Source organism: Dreissena polymorpha, chromosome 13 (genome assembly GCF_020536995.1).
Source record: "Dreissena polymorpha isolate Duluth1 chromosome 13, UMN_Dpol_1.0, whole genome shotgun sequence".
NCBI classification, from domain to species: domain Eukaryota; kingdom Metazoa; phylum Mollusca; class Bivalvia; order Myida; family Dreissenidae; genus Dreissena; species Dreissena polymorpha.
In genome coordinates, this window is record NC_068367.1 from 37,666,837 (window position 1) to 37,680,390 (window position 13,554).

At 34.0% G+C, this 13,554-nt stretch overlaps 1 protein-coding gene across 1 annotated transcript in view; it reads right to left on the bottom strand.

Annotated features, from left to right (window-relative positions):
* The window catches only part of LOC127854959 (tRNA (guanine(10)-N2)-methyltransferase homolog), a 39,130-nt gene that overhangs the window by 13,848 nt on the left and 11,728 nt on the right, over nt 1-13,554 (bottom strand). Inside the window, exons 3-11 of the mRNA XM_052390155.1 lie at nt 12,837-12,910; nt 10,894-10,975; nt 10,249-10,341; nt 9,399-9,539; nt 7,752-7,812; nt 6,801-6,896; nt 4,324-4,404; nt 3,748-3,915; nt 2,016-2,085 (exon numbers count right to left, since the gene is read on the bottom strand). Of these exons, the coding sequence (XP_052246115.1) occupies nt 2,016-2,085; nt 3,748-3,915; nt 4,324-4,404; nt 6,801-6,896; nt 7,752-7,812; nt 9,399-9,539; nt 10,249-10,341; nt 10,894-10,975; nt 12,837-12,910 (866 nt within the window). The remainder of the gene's footprint in view (nt 1-2,015; nt 2,086-3,747; nt 3,916-4,323; nt 4,405-6,800; nt 6,897-7,751; nt 7,813-9,398; nt 9,540-10,248; nt 10,342-10,893; nt 10,976-12,836; nt 12,911-13,554) is intronic.

Consider the following 13,554-nt stretch of genomic DNA (forward strand, 5'->3'; position numbering starts at 1 on the left):
GCTCCCCCCAAAATTATTTGGGGGAACATAAAAATGTATACAATGTACTTTTTCTATAGGGAATGGTTTCTTATATTGGACCTGAAATTTAAAGAAAATAACAGATTGTAAAGCGATGGACTTATTTACCAAAATTAATTTGAAGTTTGATTTTATACACAGTGCATTCAAGGATCCTGCATTGTTATAAAATATGGCAGGCTAAAAGACAGCTGTATCCTCTGCAGTGATACTTTTCACCTTGAAATGCTGACCTTATTTTTAAGCAGGCTTGACTGACTCAAGACTGCTTGACGTCTTCTGAATGATGTTAACTTTTAGTAAAAATCCTTGAGTGGAAATATGAGATATAAAGCAGACAAAAACAAGTGACCTTGAGCCAGAGCGACTGACTTATGCCTTCTACACATCATCTTCATGACCTTAAAATGATTGCCATGTTTCAGGAAACCCTTTCAAAGGCTTCATATATTTGGAGAGCTTGCAAAAATGGAAGCACAAACCTTTGACCTTCAAATGTGACTTTGACTGTTAGCCAGCACGCCTGACTCATACCTTCACCTATATGACCTAAACATTGTAGCAAAATTTTACCAACATTCTTCAATGGGTAAAGGAGATATGGGTCAGACGTGAAAATACAGGCTCAAACATTTGACCCCAAGTATGACATTGTCCTTGGACTTGCCATTCTTCCCGAGGCTTTTCCACTTCATCTAAATGACCTTTACATTGAAGCCATATTTCATCTAAATCATTTATAAAGTAATCAAGGGCTGTTTGTAAAACATGCATGCCCCCCTCATATAGGCTGTCAGTTGTAGTGGCAGCCTTTGTGTGATTACGTTTTCTATCACTGTGACCTTGACTTTTGGCCTAGTGACCTGAAAATTAACAGGGGTCATCTGCCAGTCATGATCAATGTACCTATGAAGTTTCATGATCATAGGCCTAAGCGTTCTGGAGTTATCATCCGGAAACCATCTGGTGGACGGACCGACGGATGGACCGACCGACCGACCGACATGTGCAAAACAATATACCCCCTCTTCTTCGAAGGAAGGCATAAAAAGATATGAAGTGGACACAAAAATACACACTCAAACCTTTGACCTTGAATTACAACCTTGACTTTAAGCTGGCATCATTGACTAATGCCTTCTGCACATTTTCCAAATGGCCTAAACATTGTACCTAACTTTTTATCCTTGAAAGAGTTTAAGAGATATGTACGAAACAAAAAAATAGATACTCACACTTTTGACTTTCAAGTATGGCCTTGACCCTGATCCAGCGTTAATGACCAATGCCTAAAGCATATTGTCTCAATGACCTTAACATTTAAGCCTAGGTTTCTAAAAGTCCATCAAAATGTGTAATGGAAAAGGAGCAGAAACTAAAATGAAGCCTTTTTAACTTGAAATATGACCTTGACCTTGAGCAGGCGTGACTGACTCATGTCTTCTGAACTTCTTCTCCATGCCCATAACAGTAAAGCCCAGTTTCTTGAAAATCTTTCAATGGGTTTTTGGAGAAACATGAAATTAATATTGACAGACACACCGCCAAATGGACTGACAGAGGGAATGACAAAGGGCATTTCTATAATTCCCTACCCGCTTTGAAGCAGGGTATATATACATGTATCCTTTAGATACGTATTATTAGAATTAACTAAATATTTTTTAAACATTTTTTTCAAATAGTAAACTCCTCAAAATACAATTTTAGCACACATCTTCTTAAAAATTCATTGTTTAGGTATTTTCTTTCTTTCATGGCTATTTTTTCCGTATTTAGGGAAATGATATGGCCTTTCATTTAGGGTATATTTTATCATAAAAATATAGAAAGAAAGCAGAAACCTAATAGTTGTGAACAAAATTGTATCATTTTTATACAAATCTCTTAGAGGAAAATGCCTATAATTGGTCCCTGTCAAAGAAAAAAAATCCATGATTTTGTAAACTAGTCCCTAAAATAGAAATGAATCTTGTAGTGCATTTGTTACTTACTGCTCATCTGTTAAACTCAGTGTAGGGTTGAAATCAATCTTCTTTGCTCCTTCTCTAATACCATACGGTGCTAAAATACGAAAGCAATTTCTTGTTGTAATGTTTTCATAATTGTGCAAAAAATACATCAAGTATAACATGGCCTTTCATTATGGTTGTGCATTACAGATATGTAGCCATTCCAACTTTGTTTCTAAACTTAAATGCTCAAAATTATACATGAGAAAATTTGAAACCGTTTTCAAATTAACCCTTTGCATGCTGGGTAATTTGTCTTCTGCTAAAATGTCGTCTGCTGAATTTCTAAAAATAGCATTTTCTTCGATTTTTTTCAAAGAATACTCTCAGAATAGCAAACAGTTTGGATCCTGATGAGACGCCACATTCTGTGGCGTCTCATCTGGATCCAAACTGTTTGCAAAGGCCTTCAAAATTCGGTTCCCGCACTGAAAGGGTTAAAATGAATATAAATTCGCATCAGAATTACAGTTACCCTTTTTGATTGACATTTAAAGGGGCCTTTTCACAGATTTTGGCATTTTTTTTAACTTATTCATTAAATGCTTTATATTGATAAATGTAAACATTGGATCATAAAAGCTCCAGTAAAAAATCATGAAAAAAATTAAAAAAAGGAAAAGAACATTGCCCGGAGCAGGTTTCGAACCAGTGACCCCTGGAGTCCTGCCAGAGTCCTGAAGTAAAAACGCTTTAGCCTACTGAGCTATTCCGCCGAGTACACATTTTTGACGTATTTTATACCTTATATAAGCAATCTTCGTAGTTTCACAAAATTTAACGACAAAAACAGAACTCTCCAAATTATTCAATCGTTTCGCGTTGCAACGCTTTATAATTTTTAGGTTTTAAAATCGTCAAAAGATGCATATAATGGCTATATTAAAGCATGGTTAATGTTCAGTATTACTGTTTCCTCACAAATATCATAACTAAAACGAAAACTTACGAATCTGAAACAACTTTTTTCAATTTTGTCAATTTACCAAAGCGTGAAAATATCCCTCTAACAAAAAAGTCATTTTCCCCACAAAACACGATGAAAGCCTAGTATCAAGATAGAAAGTAAATACCCTAAATCATAGTATAGTAAAATATTTAAAAAACTAAAAATTTGGGGAAAAGAATTTGAATCATACATGCATTTTTACAGTTATGACAGACACAAGTTATTACATAAAGACAAATGTTCACAGTGATTTTTTCTCAAAATTACAGCCTCTTTTATGCTATTTCCCAGGGCTAAAAGTAACATATTAAAAAAAAAAACTGCCCAAAATGTCCTAAAAAATGCCTAACTTTTCCAATAAACTAAAGTATTAGTTTATTGAGTGTATCATACAGCAATATAATTCCGAAGCCTTTTGTAATATAAATTTTAAAATGGAATACTGTTACTGATAATCTTATTCATAAATTTTTATTTTTTCCCACTATCATTGTTTATCATACAATTTTTCCCAATCACAATGGCACAGGCTGTAGAATATAAATGAACAAAAATAACTGGTTCATATGGCAAAGTGGATATGTTGTCCAACTAGCGACCAGGAGGTCATGGTTTCCTTCCCCACTGTGGTAGCGTTCTTAAAATATCCCCAAAAGACATAAAGCACTGTTTCTATCCAGTAAACAGACTCAAAAGCGTTTTAATAAGCCCTAACCTTTTGATACTTTTAAGCTTAAATAAACAGGTTTGAATGTTAATACGTACGATCAGTAATTATTGCGTCATAGAACGTCTGCTCTCTCCACATATGGGGTTTTGAGGCGTCGGCTACCAACACGTTTAAGAAGTGCTTTTCTAGCCCATACTGATGTAGGTTAGAGTACACGCTCTCGTCAGACTGCCGTTTTTTCATGTTGCAACGAGACGGTCTGGCTGAAAAGTTAATTTGTTTGATTTCAAACCCTAAAGTAAAGATGGCTATCAAACCATAAAGAAAGAGGGCTATCAAACCATAAAGAAAGAGGGCTATCAAACCATAAAGGAAAGATGACTATCAAACCATAAAGAAAGAGGGCTATCAAACCATAAAGAAAGAGGGCTATCAAACCATAAAGAAAGAGGGCTATCAAACCAAAAAGACAGAGGGCTATCAAACCATAAAGAAAACCATAAAGAAAGACGGCTATCAAACCAAAAAGAAAACAATAAAGAAAGACAGCTATCAAAACATAAATAAATTGCAACTGTGCAGACTTATCTGGAACAACACTATACTCACATGCATTAAGCCCAGTTTTCCCAGGACAATGCCCCACTATACACATTTGCTTGGACACTTACACTTTGCATGTAGCAGCAGATAGTCAATGTCTGTACCCATCACATAGGCCCCCTTGGCAGCTGCTGACACCAGAAGGCTGCCTGGAAAGATGTTTGGTCTTTTAAATTCAAAATTTGTAGAAAAACGTGACAAATCAATTTAAAGGGACCTTTTTACATTTTGGTGAAATGACAAAATTGAAAACAAGATGTGTTTGTGAAACACAATGTCCCCCTATATATGACCTTGACCTTGTGAAGGATGACCTTGACCTTGTGAAGGATGACCTTGACCTTTCACCACTCAAAATGTGCAGCTCCATAATATACACATGCATGCCAAATATCAAGTTGCTATCTTCAATATTGCAAAAGTATTCATAAAATAAGCGATTTGGGCCACATATATTTGACCTCTGACCTTGAAGGATGACCTTGACCTTTCACCACTCAAAATGTGCAGCTCCATGAGATACACATGCATGCCAAATATCAAGTTGCTATCTTCAATATTGCAAAAGTATTCATAAAATAAGCGATTTTGGCCACATATATTTGTCCTCTGATCTTGAAGGATGACCTTGACCTTGACCTTTCAACACTCAAAATGTGCAGCTCCATAAGATACACATGCATGCCAAATATCAAGTTGCTATCTTCAATATTGCAAAAGTATTCATAAAATGAGCGATTTTGGCCACATATATTTGACCCATGACCTTGAAGGATGACCTTGACCTTGCACCACTCAAAATGTGCAGCTTCATAAGATACACATGCATGCCAAATATGAAGTTGCTATCTTCAATATAGCAAAAGTTATTGCAAAATGTTAAAGTTGGCGCAAACAGACCAACAGACAGACCAACAGACCAACAGACAGACAGAAAGACAGGGCAAAAACAATATGTCCCCCACTACTATAGTGGGGGACATAAAAAAATGTTTCAGATGTGCAAACTTTTGTTGAAGTTATGACATTTGAGAGCTAACAGTGATACTGAACATTTACTCTTCCCTAAAATATCCATTATATGATCTTTTAATGATTTAATAGCCTGGAAATTATCAAACGTTACAAACAACAAACGATTGAATAATTTGGAGAGTTCTGTTGTCATTGTTATATTTTGTTACATTACGAGGATTGCTTATATAACATTCAAAATCCATGACTCACTTTAAGAGCAAGGATGGCCAAGTGATTTAAGTGCTAGAATTGTATTCCAATGGTCAGTGGTTCGAGCCCAGTTGCAGTTAACTTTTTTTTTCTTTTTTTAATTTAAATCTTGTCTTTTACTGGAGCTATTTAGTTCCAATGTTTATCAAAATTAAAGCATTTTCTGACAAACTTTGTAACATGCCAAAATCTGTGAAAAGGTCTCTTTTAACTCAATCTAAATTTAATCTTTCTTTATTCCTATATTTCTGAGTTTAATCACATTTACACTAATTGCTTAACGTGTAGAAATTCGAGTTATTTTTTATTCTATGTCAAGAAATACTATTTTCTGATATTGAAATCATAGATGACCATTAAAAATTACTTAAGCTGTATTGACCGTGGGAAATGAGACCAGCAAAACTTTGTTTTCATAAATGATCAATGAGCCATCTCATTGGCTCTACGTCAAAAGCCTTTCATTCAACAAATGAAATAGTGGATTGATTAACAATTTCAGTGTTTGCTTTTGGTGTATTTACAATTATTAAGTCAACTGTTTGTTCTTTTCCAGGCTTTGTTAACTGTTACATCTAAGAGAACTTACGTTAGGCAGAAGGTTGGTTGCTCATAACTTTAAATGACAGAGAACTTCTGACAGCAAAATTTGACAATGGTATTTACTGTACCAGCAGTCACGATAATCAAATATTCTTGATATGTTCCTACGATGTTATTTAATAAACATATACAATTTGTACAAATATCCTGAAAATTAAATTATCTTCAAACATGGCAGAATAATTTTCATATTCAAGCCACAAAAACACTCACAATCAACAAATATTTTGTGAAATATTTCGCAAAAATAAATGGAACACATACACAATACATGTTCCTTATAGCAAGCAATAGACAAAATGTTAACGCTAGATGTGGTCAGGTAACATTGATTTAATGCGATAAATAATGCTTTTTAAAAAGTTTTTGTGTCACAATATATACCATGTGAATTTCAGGCTTCGATATCCAGACATTAACTAGCGAACGCGAGAATGGCTGAAGCAAAATATTCATTAATTTTGAGTATTTTTTTTAATTATATTTATTCCCCCCCCCCCCCACTGCTGAAGCGGAGGGATATTGTTTTATATTATTCGAATAGTAGATATCGAAAATAGGCTTATACCATTTCAAAAAATACTTTCTTTCCTGTCAAAAAATACTTTATTTACAAACCAGATATTAGACTTGAGAAACAATAATAATCATCAATTTACAGAAATACTTCTACAATAATTATTATGTCCGCAATCGGAACGTTTCTTTGTCTCACCTGATCCAACAAAAGGGTCCAATACCACCATGTTTGGCCCCACCTTAGCCAGGTTCGCCATTATCATAGAGAGAGCAGCATCCATACTAGTGTTGGCTGAAATCAAAAGATACTGTATATTCACTTATTTTCGATGACATGGAAATTTAGTGGATTCATACAAATCTTTTTTGTTGATCATAAATTGGTAGTTTTAATAATAATGTCTGATATGAAACTTTCCGCGTGAATGTAAGTTGGTAGTTTGATTCGATGGTTGAGAGAAACCACAAAAATCTACAAGATTTGGTGGTTGAGAGAAACCACAAAAAACTACAAGATTTGGTGGTTGAGAGAAACCACAAAAAACTACAAGATTTGGTGGTTGAGAAAAACCACAAAAAAACTACAAGATTTGGTGGTTGAGAGAAACCACAAATATCTACAAGAGATAAATGAAAGCTTGTCAAATTTTTTTTTTTTTAGAGGTCACAGTGACCTTGACCTTTGACTTAGTGACCCAAAAATGTGTGTGGCCTGTAGAACTCATCAGGGTGCATCTACATATGAAGTTTCTAAGTTGTAGGTGGAAGAACTTTGATTTTAGAGCCAATGTTAAGGTTTTAGCACTACGCCGGCGAACGGCGGACAACACGACAAGCTGGCTATGACAATACCTCGGGTTTCTCCGAAAACAGCCGAGCTAAAAATTGAGCGGCAATTAAGTTAAACCTCAATTCTCCTGATGTCCATGATCTGTCTTCATTGAACATAGCATGCCTAAAGAAAGTGCTGTCATTTTATGATTGTTTGTTTGTAAGCTTTACCTATACAATGGTGTTCTCTTAAATTTTGGCAAACAATGAAGTTCAACATCCATTCTTCTTATGTAAATAATCTATGTACATGTACAATAACCATTATATGATAAAAAGTGTTGTAATTTTAATATTTTAAGTTTGTGAGATTTACCTATAAAATGTCTTTTCTGCAGATGAAATTCATTTATTTTGTCTCTTTGCCCATCTGCAATCTACAATAATTTAAAAGAATATTATGTTTACTGGGTGGTATTCAAACAATTACAGCCAACAATAATATTTAAGGTATAATGTCTATACATGTAAATAAGGGTCAGAACTGTCTTGGTTGTGCTTAAATAAACATTGAATGTTTTTTGTTTGTTTTTGGATTTGTCCCCATTTTAAGCAGCATTTCTGTCAAATAATGGCAGTCATTTTTGAATAAGTTACATTATCTGATGTTGGATCGTGTATCTGCAGTACCTAATTGAATCAGATGCCGGAGGACAATGGCCATTTAACCCTTTCAGTGCGGGAACCGAATTTTGAAGGCCTTTGCAAACAGTTTGGATCCAGATGGGACGCCACAGAATGTGGCGTCTCATCTGGATCCAAACTGTTTGCTTTTCTGATAGTATTCTTTGAAAAAAAATCGAAGAAAATGCTAATTTTAGAAATTCTGCAGACGACATTTTAGCAGACGACAAATTTCCCAGCATGCAAAGGGTTAAATGATTTCACAGCTGGAGGACAATGGCCATTTAACTGATTTCACAGTGTTTTTTTCACCATTTTGGGAATGTGGCTGGGGCCCTTTCGATTGGGAAATATCGGGTCCTTTTGACTAAAATTGGAAAATTGATGTCGTTGATTTTATACTTACAAATATTTTTAAATCGATAAAAAAAGTGATTTCAATATAATATTTTCTAAGGTTCAACTTATAGAGCTGGATTTGGAGATGAATGACATGTTTATACTTATTTAAAAATATATTCTTTTTTGGAAACATTAAATTGGGAATTGTTAGGTCCCATTTGGGAAAAGTATACACTTATTTCGATTGGGAATGAGTCGCCCCACTGGACCAAAATTGGAACTAAAAAACCACTTTTTCATGACCAATCGCCACACAAGTTTTGTGAAAGGGCCGGGGATTGAACCCCTCCCCAGATTTGATGTCCAGCACTCTACCAACTGAGTTAACACTAAAACATCTTACAGCTATATATTTTCAATTTTGGACAATCTTTATAAAATGCATATAGATAAATGTACGTATCTTAGTTTCAATTGTTAACTACAAAGCAAATTTTTTTTAAAGCTCCCTTAGCTTCCCTAAAAGATAAATGCCCTTTGGAAAGATGCGCACACCAAAGAGAAGGTAAGCCATTTTGCATAATACACAAAATTGACCAGTTCATCTATATTTTATACATGAGTGTTAAGAAATAGGAACAAACAACTTTTCACCAGAAGTAAAATATTGTTTTTTTTACAAACAATGAGATATCCAATAATGTTTTACTCTCTAGAAAGCAGTCCTTTCTCATATTTCACCCTTAAGCACCCTTAAGCTTACGTTAGTAGGTTGCTGTGGTGTAGTGGGTATAGTGCCTGCCTAGCGACCGGGTGGTTCTGGGTTCAATCCCCACATTGACAGCATTCTATAGATCTCCTCCAAAGACACAAAGTGCTGGTTCTACCCAGGATACAGACTTAAGAACTTTACAATAAGCCTTAGGCTTGTAAGCTAATCACTTTAAATAATTAGGTTTAATCTAAATAAATAGGTTTAAAGTAAAATTCAAGTTACCCATTTAGCAAAGAAGACTTGCTCTGGTTCCTTTGTCGGCTTGCCCATGGTGGACCCATAATCCTCAATAATGTGATACGCATGTTGGTGGTTCTTCAAATCTACTCTACCCTCAAATGCCAAAACCTCATGTGGAAGATTCTGGCAATTAAAGTTACCCACACACTTGTTTTACATTTTACAACTGAGATACGCACTTTGACGCATTTGTAGTCCCTTGGAAAATTAAATAACATTTAAGACCTTTCTTAATATATTTAAGTTTTAAAGGCTTCATGTCTAACAACTAATACTGATGAGCAGCAAACAGCATCAAACATGAACAGACTGGCAGGCTGTTCTGGTTTTATGCTGGTTGCTTATTGCCATTTTCACCTTGCTTTAGAGCATAAAAGGTTTAAACGGCTTAATTTTTTTTTAACTGAGCCACTGCTGCAAGGTTTTGTTTATATGATGATCTGTAGATCTAAGTACCTTGATGCAAAAAGCAAAGTAAACAAATTTGCATTAACTGTTCTAAGAATGAAAATACTTAATTTAATTCTATGAATACAGGAATTTATCAATTTATTAACATGTCAGCGTTACAGCTTTATCAAAATTGGTATATTGGAGGTAGTATCAACCTGATTACAACTTACATGTAGTTTTAGTGCAATTTTATACCAATTTTTGTTCCAATCCATCCCCTGACATAAAATTGGCCACACAATAGGAGAACTTTATTACTATATTAAAAACTGAGCTAACAAATTCCTTTTAAAACCGCAAGGCCCAGAAGTTTGGTATATGGCATTTCATATCGTGGTCCTCTACTATGTTTGTAGTATGAAATTATTTGTACATGTACCTCTATAATCTCAAGTTTTCTTTTGGGTGGAATTTTCTTGTTGAAGCTCGTAACTTGAAACTTGTAAGTATCACCTGATGTTATATAAGGATCCTGAAATAAAGATATAATAACAATTAATACAGTAACTGTAAACTTGTAATTCTATTACACGTACCAGATACGCAATTGCTGGTATTAATAAACGCATAATGCTGAATTAAATATAACATTTAGATTTTTCATGATAAGTTTTCTCAAATATGGCACATCAATCAACATCATTCATTTGACGGTAATTTATAAAGAACATCTTTAACTATTTTTTTTTTATTCATACGCCATTTTATTATATCTTGTAAAGCTTTAAAGAAACAACCACTTAAATGCTTAATAATTTTGATAAAGAATATGAAAGAGCAATATGGGTTAAATGACTGGATGAACAACTTAATTAACAACAACAGCATAAAGATAGTGTAAATCATGTGTGGCAACAGGTTCATTTAAAATAAGAAAATTAAAGCAACACAAATATTTGCTTGAAGGGTGTCTCATTATGCCTGAGCTATAAATCCAACAGTTATAAAATATTTAATATTTTTCCTTAACCAAACTAACTGAGAAACTAAATTTTGTTATAAACATTTGTTTCCATTTACATACTAGAAATTTTGCTGGCAACTTTGAGAGAGATTCATTTAACTCTTTGTGTGTTTTGCCTTGCGCCCAGAGCTCATAGACTGATCTGAAACAACAGCGACAAACACATGTGTTTTCATAGCATACAGCAATAGCTTAAAGCCACACACCTTGAAATGAAATACATGGCATAGTAAATTTAAGTATAAATAAGAAACATATTTTATCTATGCCAATTAGAATATATCTGGTGGTTACAAGGTAGAAATCCTTATTTTTTGCGCTTTAAAACTTATAAATAATCGCGTTTGTCGAAATGGACATATACGTCTACAAATCCTACTTTTGGTTATAAAAGGGGTACTGTTTGAAAAATAATAAATTACTTGATAACTAGGCTATAGATTTAATTTTATCTATGCCAAGCAGAACATATCGGGTGGTTACAAGGTGGAAATCCGTCTTTTTTGCACTTTAAAACTTTAAAATAATAAAATAAAATGGATGTATCCCTATAGAAATTCTACTTTTGGTTTAAAAATTTAAAAAAAGAATAAATTACTCGCTAACTAGGCTAAAGATTTAATGGCAATTTTGCACACTTTCAAATTGCATCTACCGGGTATATGTATTGATTAACATGCATTTCATTTCAATGTGAGTGGCTTTAACCCTGTACCACTTAAAATTAGATACATATTTTGAAATGTTTGTAATCCCTTAGAAAGATAAATTTAATGAAAGACCTTTCTTTCTAGATTCAAGTTTAAAAGGCTTCATTTTCAAACCTGAGATACTGATACTGATGATCAGCAAAAAGCATAAAACCTGAACAGACTGCGAGTTATATCTCGAAGGCTGCTCTTGTTTTATGATGTTTGCACATGTTTTATGATGTTTGCAAATGTTTTATGCTGTTTGCACATAGCCATTTTCTCTTTGCCTCTGAGTGGGAAAATGCTAAAATAGCTTTTTAAAACCATTTCAATTCAATTGAAATTGATAATATCATAAAGCATTTGTAATTGTGTAATTTTGAGTGTTTTTGAATTAGTCTCAAAAAATGAAGAAAAGCATATTGATTGCTCACATACATAACTTACGAATGTGGGAAAGTCCTGATGGTTTGAACATTTACCTTTTGATACAGAAGTCTCAGGATAAATTTAGAGAAGTTAGATTGGTTGTTGTTTTTCGTTTGTTCAACTTAGTTTTTCTCATAATAATATCTATGCAGTGCCTATACAAACAGGTCTGTGAACAGGTAAATTCAATTGGCTTTTTGAGCAACGCGACTATTATACCTTAACTGATTTACAGAAAAACATGGTAAGAATAAAACTTGTGCCATATATCAGATGCCCCCCAAAACTACATCTTATACAGTAGACAAAAAAACAAAGGGCCACATATTAGTCAAAATTTGTGTTAGCCAACAGGTCTTTCTTAAATATCATCTAAACATTAGGGTCATCCAACTGACAATGCTGAGCACTCAGTGTTTTTTTTCTATTTTGAGAAAAGGAGTCTGGTCAAATTGGGATTTTGAAAATCGATAAAATGGAAAATTTGGGAATTATTTCTCAACAAAATGAACCAAATAGGGAATTTTTTTATCAACAAATATTGACACATCAGAACAAAATCATATAAATCATAGTTATATACTTTGTAAGATGTTTATGAAATAAAATTGAGATATAATAATCTAAAGACACTTATTTATTAATTTTTTTATATATTTTTTTTACAATTTCGGTTTGGGGTCAGGTCTGTTTGCTTCTGGATCGGGTTTATTTTACGGCCTTTTAAAAATAGCCGAGACAGTAAATTGAGCACACTCAACCAAGTTCTAACGAGGAACACAAAACACAAGAATGTACGTACATACCCAAAGATGGAGAGACATGTGCAAGGCGTATTGCCTACCGCTCCAAGGAGGCATCAAAAACATTTATAAAACTCACTTGATCAGCACAGCCCGGCTTGCAATCTGTTGTGCACAGTCAAGTGATGGCAAGTCTAGTTTCAAGAATGGTGACTGAAGATGTATAAGAATTATATGAGTTGGGTTCGGGGAAAACTGGGATTAAGACATGTGCCTAGTGTTATCCTAGATTAGCCTGCGCAGTTTGCTCGATTTTGGTATAAAAGAGACTTCATATAACCCTTTGAGCGCTGGAACCGGATTTTGAAGGCCTTTGCAAACAGTTTGGATCAGAACGTGGCGTCTCATCTGGATCCAAACTGTCTGCTATTTTGATAGTATTCTTTGAAAAAAAATCGAAGAAAATGCTAATTTTAGAAATTCAGCAGATGACATTTTAGCAGACGACAAATTTCCCAGCATGCAAAGGGTTAAACATACAATTTCAAAAAAAGAGGAAAGTAAAGTCCATGATTACACTGTGCAGAAAACACTTTAAGCACATGCATTAAGCCCAGTTTTCCCAGAACAAGGGTAATATTATAAATACAAGAATAAAGGCACTATAAAGGTGACAAATCTAATTATTATGCATATCAACTGGTCTGATTTTTACCGGATTTCAGTTACTCTTGCATAAAAACTGCTAATAAAACAGCTTAGGTACAACGTTGTCAAGAATTATGGAAGATAAACCCGTTAAATAAATGGAAGAAATGTTTACATTTTTGCAACTAACGTGATGTGTAGACTCAGAG